This window comes from Pleuronectes platessa, chromosome 4 (genome assembly GCF_947347685.1).
Source record: "Pleuronectes platessa chromosome 4, fPlePla1.1, whole genome shotgun sequence".
NCBI classification, from domain to species: Eukaryota; Metazoa; Chordata; class Actinopteri; order Pleuronectiformes; family Pleuronectidae; genus Pleuronectes; species Pleuronectes platessa.
This window is the reverse complement of record NC_070629.1, coordinates 20,072,322-20,086,482: the sequence shown is the minus strand read 5'-3', so window position 1 is coordinate 20,086,482 and position 14,161 is coordinate 20,072,322. Positions and strand designations below refer to the sequence as shown.

The 14,161-nt window shown below is 42.5% G+C and overlaps 1 protein-coding gene across 1 annotated transcript in view; it reads left to right on the top strand.

The window, feature by feature from the left end:
* The first annotated feature begins 1,444 nt into the window (after positions 1–1,444).
* The window catches only part of ntrk2a (neurotrophic tyrosine kinase, receptor, type 2a), a 78,601-nt gene continuing 65,884 nt past the window's right edge, over positions 1,445–14,161 (top strand). The window contains exons 1-5 of the mRNA XM_053421063.1: positions 1,445–2,201; positions 4,708–4,782; positions 7,523–7,594; positions 8,082–8,150; positions 9,324–9,472. Coding sequence (XP_053277038.1) covers positions 1,945–2,201; positions 4,708–4,782; positions 7,523–7,594; positions 8,082–8,150; positions 9,324–9,472 — 622 coding nt within the window. The 5' untranslated portion in view covers positions 1,445–1,944. The remainder of the gene's footprint in view (positions 2,202–4,707; positions 4,783–7,522; positions 7,595–8,081; positions 8,151–9,323; positions 9,473–14,161) is intronic.

The following is a 14,161-nucleotide window of genomic DNA, read 5'->3' as shown; positions in this document are numbered from 1 at the left end:
TATAGCTCCATTCCTGAACCGCTGTGCAGCAGTTAAAGACGGATCAGCTCCTGTGTCAGACGTGCATCCAGCAGTAGGAGCTGTAAAACAGCAGCAGAGCGACGGGGTTGCAGCCGTCCATTCAAGGATGACAGCTTATTGATTCAAGTCTAGCTCTGGCTGGGAGCCCTGTATGATTATGAAATACAGCCTAATGATTTAATAAGGCAATGCTTGGTCTAGTACACACCAGATAAAGACTTGGTGATTGGTGATTGCTCCCTCTTTCTCTCACTGTCTCTCACTTACATACATGCTGCTGTAGACATTACAACCTACTGGGCTTTTACACTGGAACCACTGGCTCACCTGCCATTCAAAAATCCTGTAAAACAGTTACATGCTATAACATGTTTAGTGTGAAACAGCGCTTTTTCTTTGCATTATCTTTCCCATGTATAATAATTTTCCTATTTTAATTAATATGACTGGAAACGTGACACTTAGGTCACGATCTACCTTCAGCCAGGTTTGTTTTCATTGATTAACTTCAGGCCTATACAGGTCGACTTAGAAATCCCTTTGCATAACAACCAGACAATAATGATAATCACATATAAGGACAGCAACTGTGGGGATGAGAATGATTATGACAATTAGAGCCTGCAAATTAATGCCCTCTTATATCTCATCTATACATATAATCTGCTACCAGATCAATTAAATAATCTTTAGTGCACAATGTGTGTTTGTGTGTGTGAATGTGTGTGTGTGTGTGTGTGTTTGTGTGTGTGTGTGTGTGTATGTGTGTGTGTGTGTGTGTGTGTATGTGTGGTCATTTCTGAGGTCCTGGTTAAAATTACAGATAAAATATAAATCGTGGTTAAGTCAAGGTGAAGGCTAAGAGTAAGGTTTTCATTGGCTGTCCACAGTGAATGGAGGTCAGTGCATGCAAGTCCTGATAAGGGTACCATCACAAACCTGTGGGTGTGGGTTAGGGTGTGGAATTAAAAAAAGAGAGGAGAAAACAAACTAAAGGGTTCTTATGGGGTTAGGGTTAAGTAAGGGATGAGGTTTGGGCAAGGAGCTATAGGGATTACGTTATGCAAATTAGGGTCCTGCTAAGACATAAGTACAAGGTTGTGTGTACGTGATCCAGGTATTTCTCACGTTGTGGGGACCTAAATCTGTTAACACGGTCACATTATGGGGACTTGTCTAGCTTGTGGGTTAGGTTAAGGCTATAGGAGTTAGAGGAGTCGTGCAGCCAAGTCCTAAGCACCTATGCACACCTATGCACCGGACTTCCCCCCCCCCCCCCCCCCCCTGCACCCACCCAGACCCCTTCTGCATGAAAGCAGAGCAAGGAGCATCATCACTTCCCTGAGAGCCATCGATGAGGTATCACGGTCTGCTGTAACGCTGGTGGGCGCTCCCATACCCGCCATCCACCACCACCAGCAGCCGAGCACCATCCACACACAGAGGACAGTGTGGCGAGGACGCAGCGGCCAGTGCGTGACAGCTGAGAAAGAGAGAGAGAGAGAGAGAGAGAGAGAGAGAGAGAGAGAGAGAGAGAGAGAGAGAGAGAGAGAGAGAGAGAGAGAGAGAGAGAGAGAGAGAGAGAGAGACCCTCCCTGGCACACAGTGTGTCAGTGTGATTTTGGCTGACGGGGGACTGTGGAGGATTCACGCAGGAACCAGGAGGACCCACTCTCCTCTTTCCCCCTGTTTCACACCTTTCTCGCCGCCTCCTCTGTCATCCTTGGTCGCGGACGATGGTTTTCTAATCTGCGCCCCCTGCTCCCACCTCAGCATCGGATTTTTACGCTTCACCACCTCCTACTCCTTGGCTGATTTGTGGTTGAACCAGGGGGACTGATTCCCATCCAACCTGCGGGCCGGGCCGTGCCGTGCCGGTCTGTTTCAGCGAGCCTTGGTAATTGCTGAAGTTGGCACCCGACGATGAGCGCCTTGAGACCCGGGAGCGGGGCTCTCTCCGCGCCGGGGAGGAGGGGGCCCGGGTCGTGGCGGTTCCTGTGGTGGTGGGTCGCGGCGGTCGAGTTGGCGGTGGGCTCGGGAGACCCGTGGTTGTCCGCGGAGGCATGCCCGTCCTCCTGCTCCTGCAGCAGCACCAAGATCTCCTGCGTGGATCCGGAGCGAGGCATCAACGCCTTCCCGGTCCTGCAGAGCGAGGCGGAGATGGAGAACATCACCGACATGTGAGTGTCTCTACGGGCATCAGATTCACTAAAATGGAGACAGATGGTCCTCACATATAGTTTCATTAAGGTGGCACTTTACAAATAAAGGAACGTCATCCATCACCCCTCTTCTGGCCGGAGGATATGGCACACACGCTGCGCAAGGACCCGCTTCTATTCCTCTTTACATTACATCTTCATCTAAGGCATGCATTAAATATAAAACAATACATTCATCCATAAATCCACACATTGATCTATTCTGCACAGCTTCATGGCTCATGTGTAGCCTAACATTACATAACAGCCATAATCACATGAGACACATCTCAACACCAAACAGCAGAAGACACTGAAATCACTTTATCCTGACAAACGAGACAAAACGCAGTGTGTGTGTATTTGTGCGTGCATGGTGTGCGTGCGCGTGTCTGTGTGTGTGTACGTGGATGGCTCTCGCACTCACACTGTCCAAATATTAGCACAGACACTTCCCGAGATGGCTTTGTATTAGTATATTTAAATGAAGCACAGAACAGCAGAGAGGAGTCGATGCAGAGGTGAATTTTCTAGTAGAGTTGTTTGGCTTGTAGTCTATCTGAAGACTGGACTGTCCTTTATTTGGCTGCTGTGTGAGGGAGAAGATCAGAGATGACACAACAACTGTGCTTTGGAAATGTACAGCAGCCTATCACCCCTCACCACCCCAGCCTTTTCACTCACATTTCAAATGTGGAAATGAATTGAAACAAGTGTTTCCTCTATGTGTGAGCAATTAAACGGGGGGATTAGAGCATCAAACAGCTGCAGCAGTCTGATTCTTGGCAAAGATAAACGGCCTTGTTGATAATGACTTTTGTCAGAGATAAACAGTCTTCATCCTTCGGCCTTGGATGAGCCTTGGAAGCAGTTTTTTTTTTAAATGAGACATGCAGCCGGCAGTCATGTGAGGAAAGAGCATCCATTCACTCAACTGCTCGTCTAATGTAAACAGACAAATTACTGAGGACAGGGCCACATCTAATTCCAAACGACCTTGCCAAAAAAAAAGGGTGAGATATGTTATAATCTCCTAGACATCCTGATTTGACAGGATCCGTCTGCATGACACAGACTAAATCGCAAAGGATGATATTTATTTTTCGACTGATCACTTGGTGAGATTCTAATGGGTGTTGGCTGTTTGAAAGATACCGACACAGGAGAAAAAGCCCAGGGAGCTGTTTAATGGAGCCTTAAGATCGACAAGAAAACATTTCACCTATTAAAACATCAGAAAATGTGTTATTTGTTGTTTTAAAGTACAGATTTATTGTACACAGGGGATCATGTATAAACTGATGGACATTTGTGGGTGTAGTAAACTTCACTCTTCCCTGTCAGCTGACACAAAACATGCAGAGAAGATGTGATAAAATCTAATCGAAAAGAAATGGATACAAAGTGTGAACATTGTCTTGTGTTTGTGACAATTAATTTTAGGTGGCTCATTATTATCAGGCCTTCTCCAGCAAAAGTCAGTTTTTTTCATACCAGGTTGTAAATGCTGTTTTTCAAAGGATGGCTTTCATTTGTCAGCCTCGAAGCTGCTGACATTCTGGATCAGCTTCTTTAATTATTGAAAGGCACAGTATCACATTTTATTACTTTAAAAAATATATATACATCTTTTTTCCAGGTTTTATTTGATAGTGACAGCAGAGACCTGGCAGGAAATGAAACCGGCAGATATAGCCGAGCTGATGTGCAACAAATTTTGGATTTAAAATGGAGATATTGCGATTACATGGTCTTTGGTGTGGACCAGCGTCTTGGACTCCGAGGTCAGCAGGACAGCCCCTGTTGGAAATAACTCTCGTTGTTAGATGTCGTCTTTTCCACGCACACTTCTCAATCTTTTGAATTGTGTTAAAAATGATATATTTCAGAGGACAAACACTTTGTATCAGATCGAATTTGAAGTGATTATCAGTGGCCCCTTAACGATCTTGGAAATCAATGGATGTAATTAGACTATTTTTTGTCACCACATGAGAAGTTGCATTTAATGATACTGTGATTTACCCAAACACAGAGGTGGCTGCAGGACAAAGAGCTCTGCAGTGACTGTTACAGCATGTTCCCTCTGAAGCTTGCTCCCGGGTTCACTCTTGAGGAATTGTTTAGCCCCAGAATGTTCAGATATCTGATTCCACATCTGAGAAGTACACGCATTATATTTCAGAACCCGCTCACACAGTAACACTCAAGCACAAGAGGGAGTGGCCGAACTCTCCCGTTAGTCCTTAAAACCCGACAGGTCAAGTGCTGAGGTGAAGCTGCAGGAGAAGAGAAGAAGCCATACAGCCCGCTCCTCCTGTGCCACAGATATCAGCCGCAGCCCTTCAGCAGTTCATTTTTTAATGCTGAATGCTAATTATATGGCCTAATTATGTCCCTTTGTCTTGTTGAAATGTTTCTGTTTATGCTTGTCATCTGGTTAACTAATGAGTCTTGTGACACACACACTTGTATCTCCTGACAGTTACATCGTCAACCAGGGCAGCTTCTCCTCCATCAACGACAAAGACCTGCACTACTACAAGAATCTCAGGAACCTGTGAGTCTCCACTGGCTTTTATTACAGAGGAAAACGCTGAATACACAGGAGGGGGTCGGCGGTTCGATCCCCGGCTCCTCCAGGCCGCATGTCAAATTGGTAGTGACACTGAACCCAAATTGTGTGTGTGAAGGACATGTGATAGAAAAACAATGTATGTCAGTGTGTGTCAATGGGTGAATATCTCTTCTAATGGAAAGGGCTTTGTGTGGTTGCGCATCACAAGCCCTATATACTGTCGTCGCCAGGCACTAAACTTGACCTCGCCTCCGGCGATTTGACAAACGTGTTTGTTGATCCAGGATTTGAGAAGGAATAATTAGACACGTATACATGAAGTTCTGGAAATTGAACATTTATTGTAAAATAAAGAAATACTTACAGAGAGTCTCTGGGGTTCTGCCGGACACGTCACCAGGTTCACTGGATCATGTCGAGAAGAAGCCCCGTTCAATCCTAAGTCCACAGTATATATAATCAGACACAGGGTGGGCACAGAGGCGGTTCTTTTTCTTTGAGGGAATTCAGTTATTGGCCAGATGAATACTGTTTCCTCAAAGTGCAGTTTTTTGCAAGCACATCACTTTCAACTGACCAGGTGTCCCACTACTGTGGCCTTGACAAACAGGGAGCTTGCTACAGTGGAGAGACCCAGCAGATTAAACATTTCAGGAGGATTTCATATCTTTTTCTCACCATGTTTCATGAAGCACCTCATTGTATTAGTTATGGCTGATACAATGAATTGCCATCACACACTTTTCTCCGAATTGTATTTTGGGTCAGATTGACATTCAGATTGACACCTGCTCTTTCAGTGGTCGTGCTCTGGGCCTGACCCTGCATCTGAGTCAAAAAGATATACATCATTCCAAATATAAGAAACAGTTGTAGCATTATTGATTATATGGATTATAAATCCAAAAATGTTCATAGGATATAGGTAAAATATAATCACAAGATACAGAGAAACATAAATATCTCAACAATACATATACATAATATGTTCTGTGGCAATATTTAAATGTTTCTGTATATATTTAATGGACAATACAGTGACCAATAGGCATTATTAGAACTATAAATGTAACTAATACTATTAATAACAATAATAATAACAGTACTAACATTTATGAGGCATATTGGTTTACTCTTCTTTTACTAATCGCTCTCCCTCTTTACTTTTTACATGGTCTTTTTATTACTACTTTAAAATCCCATCTCTGCAGCTTCTCTGTCTCATTTTATTTCTCATTTTAAAAAAAGAAAAGAAGCGTCCGCAGCATTTTCTTCCAACGCAATAATCTGTTAAGTGGGCACCACCTAATTTCCCAGCCAATATCCCATTTTCTGGACAGATTAGCTCAAAGCACGTTACACACTGCAAGTGTCTGCGATTTTTAGCTGCAGCTTGATCCAGTGTGGAGAAAACTCCAAATGCAGGGTGAGGACCACTGTCCTCCAAGAAACACTTAACACAAAGTTATACTATACGTATTTTGTAAAACGTGATACCAGTATTTCCCAGTTTGAATCATTTTACAGTGATCGTTAGCTACATGTCAATCTTTTAAACAGCGGAATGAAAACCCTCGCTCAGTCCAAGTCCTCTCAGACATGATCAATCAGTCACAGAACATTGATTAAACTGACTTAAACTGACGCGATCTCACAGCCTCGCCTCTGAGCTCCTGGTTGTAACTGTGCTGAGTAAGGTAGAGTATACAGTGACGTTAAAGGCACATAACTTATTCATGAAACAGTTCCCTATATGGAGACATTTGTGAAAATTATATATATATACAAGATAAGAGTGTAAATTGTTCTGGAGAAAAAAAACTGCACCAATTGTGAAAACAGGGAAACAAAATCTAAACTGCCTGTATTGTCTCCTGTTCTTTGGCAAACATCCCTGGAAACTGGATCTTTGGGTTTTAAACCCAACAAGACAGTTTATTAGGTGATTGAGATGATCAGAGAAATAATCATTTTAGTGAAATGCTTTTTTCGAACGTTGCTTTAATGGCACAGCAGATGACCTGCTCATTTGGTTTCTCTCCATGCGAACAACACACTCTTTCAGCTATTTACACAACACAGAACTATACGCTCAAATGCAACAGGGCCTCAAATTAGAACAACATCACCTATTGTTTGTCCTCATGCCCTGATAGAGCCACACATACAGTATGTGGCGCTACAGTCTCCTCATATCATATTGCTCAAAGGCCAAGGAATATTCCATTCCATATGTGTCCTTTGGAATAAAACGACTAAACTGTACTAAATTACTTACAAAGATATTAGATGTTCCTAAAAAATATTTCCAGCAATTTATCATGATTGTTTTAAGGGATTAAGCTTTTCAAAGACCCCCTTCCAGCGTGCCAAGGTCCCACTGATAAAGATAATGTGTAGTACCTGTGCCCTTCAAACACTTCATTTCTGTCCTTTGTGTTTGCGTTCGTAATTTAAATCAAAAGGATCACACCTTCTAAAAAAAGTGCTTCATAAAACATTTATAAGTTGTGAGTAATATTCATAAATAATCTGTTCATATTTTATTAATGGGAAAATCCCTTTTTTCTGTTATATACTCCTCAAGGATGACTTATTAGAAAAAAATTGTTTTCTTCAGACGTCATGGAGCTGATCTGAATTTATGTCTCTGCTGTTGTATTTTATTGCAAACTATCATTCAGGAAGATGTTGATGAGACTGTTATACAAAAAAATTTCAGAACGGTGACCAACAGCAAGCTGACATATGTATCGAAGCTGGCTTTCCAAAACAACATCAAGTTGCAGTACCTGTAAGTAAAAACACATCCCATGCTTTCACAATATATAGAATACCTTGTGTTTTCTATTGAGCTGTGCAGCCATTATTTATCTCTTGCCGAGAATCATTTGTTTCAAATTATTAAAATGTACTTATCTTTTAAATCCTTTACCTGTTTTGAATTCATAAATGTATTGCATTACCCTTTGTGAATGAATAATTGGCTACACAACACATTAAGATCAATACAGATAGCGTATAGAGAGAAAAATAATCAGAAATAAATGGCTGAGTCAAACTCAAACATAATTTAAGTTTGATGATTATTACACTGATACAATGCACCACTTTAAGGTTAATTGTCTCTGGAGGAGAAACACTTTTAATGAGAATAAATACTTCAGGCTTTTCCGTGCATGTAATAATGTACCGTCAGTTGTTGCAACACTAACCCAACTTTTTCTTTTGTATTTCAAATCTAATGCCCTTCCCTGATTTTCTGATTTTCTGATTTCAAGGAATCTGAAAGATAACAACTTGTCATCCCTGTCCTGGAGAATATTCAGAAACCTCAACATGTCTTATCTGTGAGTTCAGCCTTCACGGTCAATCTCTCTCTCTGTGTCTGTCCGTCTGTCCTTCCAGTCATTATCATGCCCTGCATATAAACACAGAACGACACAGCATCTGTGGTGTGTCCTCGTTTCTGATGTGATGATTTGAAGCTTATAGTTGCGTTTGCTTCTGCCTGCACCCTTGGATTTTTAGATTGAGGCAGCGGGACAGAGATAAGCTGAAGTGACAGTAAACCAACCGGGGCACAATGTGATTGGCTACGGCCACGATGAAGGAAACTGTATCTATCCTTTACTCAGTCTACCGTCTCTGTCATGAAGCAATAACTGAGAGATTGAAATTAGTGGGGAAATAAATTTGTTATAGTAATATAATTTTGGTTCATATGCCTTCTTGCTAAGACTTTGATGAGAAGATGAATGCCACTCTCAAATCTCTCTTTTAGATATAAAGCCAAGAGACCGTTAGCTTAGCTAAAAGCATTAAGACTGTGGACAGGGGAGAGCAGTTGGCCTGACTCCATCCAAAGGCAACGGAACAATCTTACCATCACAAGACTTGTTAAATCTGTACCAAAACCAAAGTGTAAAAATGTCAAGTTGTTGTTTTAAGGGGTGTTATGTGCTGGACAGTGTCTTGTCCGAGGGCACTGACTCTCTCTCTCTCTATCTCTCTTTCTCTCTCTCTCTCTCTATCCACTGGTTGCTTGGCAGCCTGGGGGTAACAGCAACACTTCAGGATGTTAACCTCGACCAGCCGAGTAAAAGTTATAGGCGCAAAAAACACCAGCATAAGTTCTATACCCCAGGTTTTTGTTTGGATTCAAAATCGAGAGACAACATCTCTAAACTGGTGAGCCTCAGAAGTCCGGATTTTGATATCGCTCGTCCGAGGCAGTTGGCTGTTAAACCCCTTCCCCAGGTCTTTATGCTAAGCTGCTCGTGGCTGTAGCTTCATATTTAACAATCATGCATGGCAGTGGTATCAGTCTTCTCATTCCACTAGTGACAGGAAAGGAAATTAGCTTATTTTACATAGTGTGAAGTGTTTTTATTGCATTTAAACATATTGTGCTGGCAGTTGCCACATAGAGACCATTAAGATTTTACTCACCCCGCGAGTCAATGTTCTTGACTTTTTGTGTGTGCGTGTGTGTGTGTGTGTGTGTGTGTGTGTGTGTGTAGGATCCTGTCGGGGAACCCTCTGCACTGCTCCTGTGAAAACATGTGGATCAAGCTTTGGCTAGGGGAGGAAGCAGACACTCAGGAGCTGCGCTGCATTGAGGAAAGAGGAGGACGCAAGCTGCTGTCCAGACTGATGCTGCCTAACTGTGGTGAGGACACACACACACACATGCGCATGCACCCAAGCTGGAGAAGACATTTGAAGGTGTAGCAGAGTGGAAAGCAATAAAGCACCGGGTGGAAAACTGTAATTTATCTTCTAGAGAAACTGTTCCATTCACATTTGTCTGAGGGTTCATGTGTACCCTAGTTTGTGTGTGTGTGTGTGTGTGTGTGTGTGTGTGTGTGTGTGTGTTTGTTTATGCATGAATGTGTATGTATTTAGGTGGAGGGATTATACTTTTACTGCAAGACAAGTGTTCTGTCAGCCAATAGGGTGGTTCGGGGGATGATTGACTGTAGAAAGGAGATTTGCTATTAAAACCTATGAGAATACATGTGCAGATATCATAGTTCATGCATTGAGAACAGCAAAGCAGTATCACTAATATTAATGTACCCACAGATAATTGAATTTCCACATTATGCACACTGTGCTTATTCTGCACAGTTCTGCTTAGCTTGTGTGTTGTAATTCCCAGAGGCTCAGTGCAGTGCAAAAAGAACTGCAACATCTCACACGTGAACAACAAAAACAAATGACCAAAGGTATTAATTCATTTTTTATCCTATGTTAGTCAATGGCAAGATTAAAAAAAGTTGGAAAACGTACCCCTCGGAAAATACGAAAAAAAACTGCCTGGCCTGGAGTTAGCTCCTCTTTCAGGCGGAGGTAGAGGGAGGGAGGTAAAGCCTGGTGAGCCTTTCTTTTGCAAGCTTTCTAAATGTACTTTTAAGATTTGTGGAGTGTTTCCCCTTGAGAAATGTTCCACACATTTTATCACCTTCCACTACAAGACACTTGCTCTTATCTAAGACATATTCATCATATATTCAAATTATTCCCTAATGGGACTTGGGCTCTTTGTGCCAACTGTCATTGCTGCCATGATGCCAGCCGTGGTCGGACTGGCAACACATCATGGACCGTGCGGAGCTGCTTGTGTCCACGATGGTGCTGCCAGCTGGTGTTAAACTGATGCAGCAAAATTAAAATGGTACGATTTCATATCCACTCAAAATACTAGTATTACGTGGGAATTGATAAAGACCAAAGCTAAGGACATTTTCTCTGTCTGTTCTAGTTTGGCAAACAATTAATACTGTTTTATTTACACACCGTTTTGAATAGCCTTGTTTTGTTGTTTCAGTTAAATTTGTACATCCATAGTTTAGGTTATTTCATTAACAATAATAACAGTAATGCACACAGAGCCCTGCTTTAATGACGGGTTCAAAAATATAATTTGATTTCTGCTGAGAATCATTGAAAGGCCACAGACACGGAGGAGTCTGACGTTGTCTCCGTCCTGAAGGGATTTTACTCATATGATGCATAGATTAGCTGCTAGTCAGAGGAGAGAGGGATGTGTGACATATTGAGTAGTGTGTGTGTGTGTGTGTGTGTGTGGCATGACAGGTTGCGTCGCCTTATAGACTGGTCTCAGTCATCTGAGACGTTTGCTTGTACCTGCAGAAAAGGTCGTTGTGCAGGACATTATAGAAGCAGAACGACTATAACACGAAGAGGAAACGTGTGATTGAACACACATCAGACATCATGACATCAGAGAGTCTCTGAAGATGCTGAGTGGAGAAAATTCCCTGCATGTATCTCAGTAAAATGAAGTGTTATAAAGACCATCTGCACCCTGTCGTATAACACCGGTGACCAGCTGCCACACAGCGGATTTCATTTCCTCTTTCCCTGAGTCATTGTTTATCAGTTGACCAGGAAATAATTGTTCATGGATTTGCAGAAAGCTGAACCACTACACTAACCTGCAACAGATATGACATAAATATTTGACTGAGATAAATTCAGAAAGAAATATTGTTCTGAACTGTGCTGACCAATCCACAGCTCACCACTTGGTTTGAATCCCGGCTTGGTCAGGGGTCTTTTTATGTGAAGAGATGTTCCACAGTCCAAAGACATGCAGATCGGGAAATAGGTTATTCAGAGACTCTAAATTTCCAATAGGTGTGAAGGTGAGAATGAATGGTTGTGGGTCCAACCCTGCCTTTTGCCCAATATCAGCTGGGAGCATGGTTTTAATCTGCAAAGAAAAAATATTAAGCATTCCCCAGAAAATACGTTGAAACTTAAAACTTCCATATTCTTGAAAGAGTTCCTGTCAAAGCGTAAACGTGTAGCATCAGTCTAACCAGCGAGCTTGCTGCCGCTCCACTTCAGACTTCCACAGACCACAAACCTTTTATGCACTTGCTTAAGAGAGTCTTTATCAAGCCTGAATGCATAAATGTCAGCGGTTAATTGATGTTTTATTCTTACCTTCTTTACTGCATATTGCATCTCCTGCATACATTTTTAATGAATCTATCTATTTTGGACGCTCTGCTATTCATAAACAGGGTCAGATTACAGCTTGACCTGTCGGTGAAAGCCTGAGTCAGTGCTGCTGAACAATGTGTCCGAACACAGCCTGGATTTTTCTTTTGGTCTCCACCAGCACAGATCTGACGAGATGGACAATCAGTTTTAATATAGAGCTTAACCCAAGTAAACGAATCAAACTGGATTGTTCCATCCGCTCTGCAAATAAGTGCAGTCAAATCTAGTTTGTTCTTGTAAAGTGACATAAAACACCCACTTCATGTTTGATTTAAATTCATAAAAGACACAATAAAAGCAGTCAGAAAAGCTTTATGGGCCTTAATAGAAATGTAATCTAATTTCTGTTGCTAATAGGACAGGACATTTCTCTGCTGTTGACAGCCCAAATCATTTGGCCAGAAAATAGCTCTGGGCAGTTGGGACGCACAGGACACAAACAATAAGTTAGGCTGCAGGAAGCTAAGAATGTCACTGATAACTCCTATTGATCTGTCCCCTCTGCCTCCCTTCCACGGGGCCAGGTTATTTTTGGCATTAGCACAGTTCCATCAGGGTCCGTGGAGAGGTGGTCAGGGGACCCCCTGGCAGTGTGACATATGAGGAGGAGGACATGGTGGGGCAGGGGTGCCAAATGATGCCCCAGGGTTAACAAAGATACTTCAAAAGACCTCTCAGTCTGGCCAGGCTGCAGACCTCTGTCGTTTCTCTCTCTCTCTCTGGCTGTGCTTCCTCTTTATTACTCATTTTCCATCTGTCTGTGTCTTTCACGTGTGCGACTGCTCCTCTGTCTGTATGGCTGAACATTTCTGAGTGACACAAAGGAGCGGAAGTACCCAGCGATGCCCTCGGGCTGATACTGAGCTCCCGGGCCACCCACATATGTCTCTCTCTCTGTGGACTGTTTACTGCTGCAGCTCCAGTCAAAAAATAAAAAAAGGGGCTGGCACACAGACGGTTCCCACTGCTGACAGATAGAAAACTCACCAAAAAAAGTGCTGCTCTGATGCCACTGCAGTCCCATGCCTGGGCAACATAAATAAAAAAATGGTGAATCACTGAGCAGAAATGTAAGGGGACAAAACAGCTGCACGTGTAGAAAAATAAATAAAAAACTCAGTTGTGAAGTGGAGGATGAAAACAATAAAACACCTGATACAAACCCCTAAACTCTCCACTTGGTTTAATCCCCTTTAATGACTCTCCCTTAACGTGTATGATTACTTGAGCTTACAAAGTTCAGGAAGTCACTTGAAGCTTTTGTGGGTAAAAGTAGCTGCTAAATGCTCCGAAAGGGATACATGTTAATCATTGGAAGTAGCTGTCCTGATAGAGAAGGTGCTTCTCTCGTTCATGTGCCGTGGAGACGACAGCCGATGGATTACCAGGTCTCTCCTGGTCACAACACGGTACTGCAGCGCTCTGTCTTCATCTGTCTCCACCTCTTTTCGTCTGTCTCCTCTGTCCGTTCATTGGTCTGTCTATTAGGCTCCTCTGCCCTTTGTCATCCCCCACTTTCCTGTCTCTATATTCGTGTAGCTTTTACCTCCCTCCATCTCTGATCTGGAATCAGTACCAGCTGCCATTAGGTGAGAGGCAGGGAACACTTTAGATCATCAGTCCATCTCAGGGCCAACATATAGAGACAAACAACCACTCGTACTCGCATTCACATCTCCAGGCATTGTAGAGTCTCCACTTAACCTTCTTCCAATCTGCATGTCTTTGGACTGTGAGAGGAGTGCGTAGTATCTGGAGAAAACCCACACAGACATGGGGAAAACATGCAAACTCCACAAAGAAAGGCTGCGTCCGAAGCCGGGATTCGAACTATGAACCTGTGAGGCCTGCAGTGCTAAACACTGCTCCACCATGCCTCCTCCAGTCCTAATCAATTAAATTAAAATAAACAACACAAGTGATTATGTTAAACTTAAAACCATGAATATCAGTGGAGAGCATATTCCTCCCCCAAGGTCCAACCGTCCTCTTTATGAAATCACATTTAAATTCACTAGATCCATTTTCTATTTGGAACTGCTCCAAATGACACCCACTCATAAAAATCTGTCCCTTAAACATGATTTTTTTTCATCAACCTATCTTGCCAGGTTTGTAGAAAGAGAAAAAAAGTGTGCACTTCAAAATTATATGAAAAGTCGTATTTATTTGTATCATTGTTGTTGTTTAGTAATTGACTATTGTTTAAAGATTGTACTGTGAAGTACAAATCTGATTTTAGGCTAGTGCTCCATGGCCCTGTCCCTGGATCCAACCCTGCCTGACGTGGTTTTAATTTGAACCATAATAATTATAATCAGAA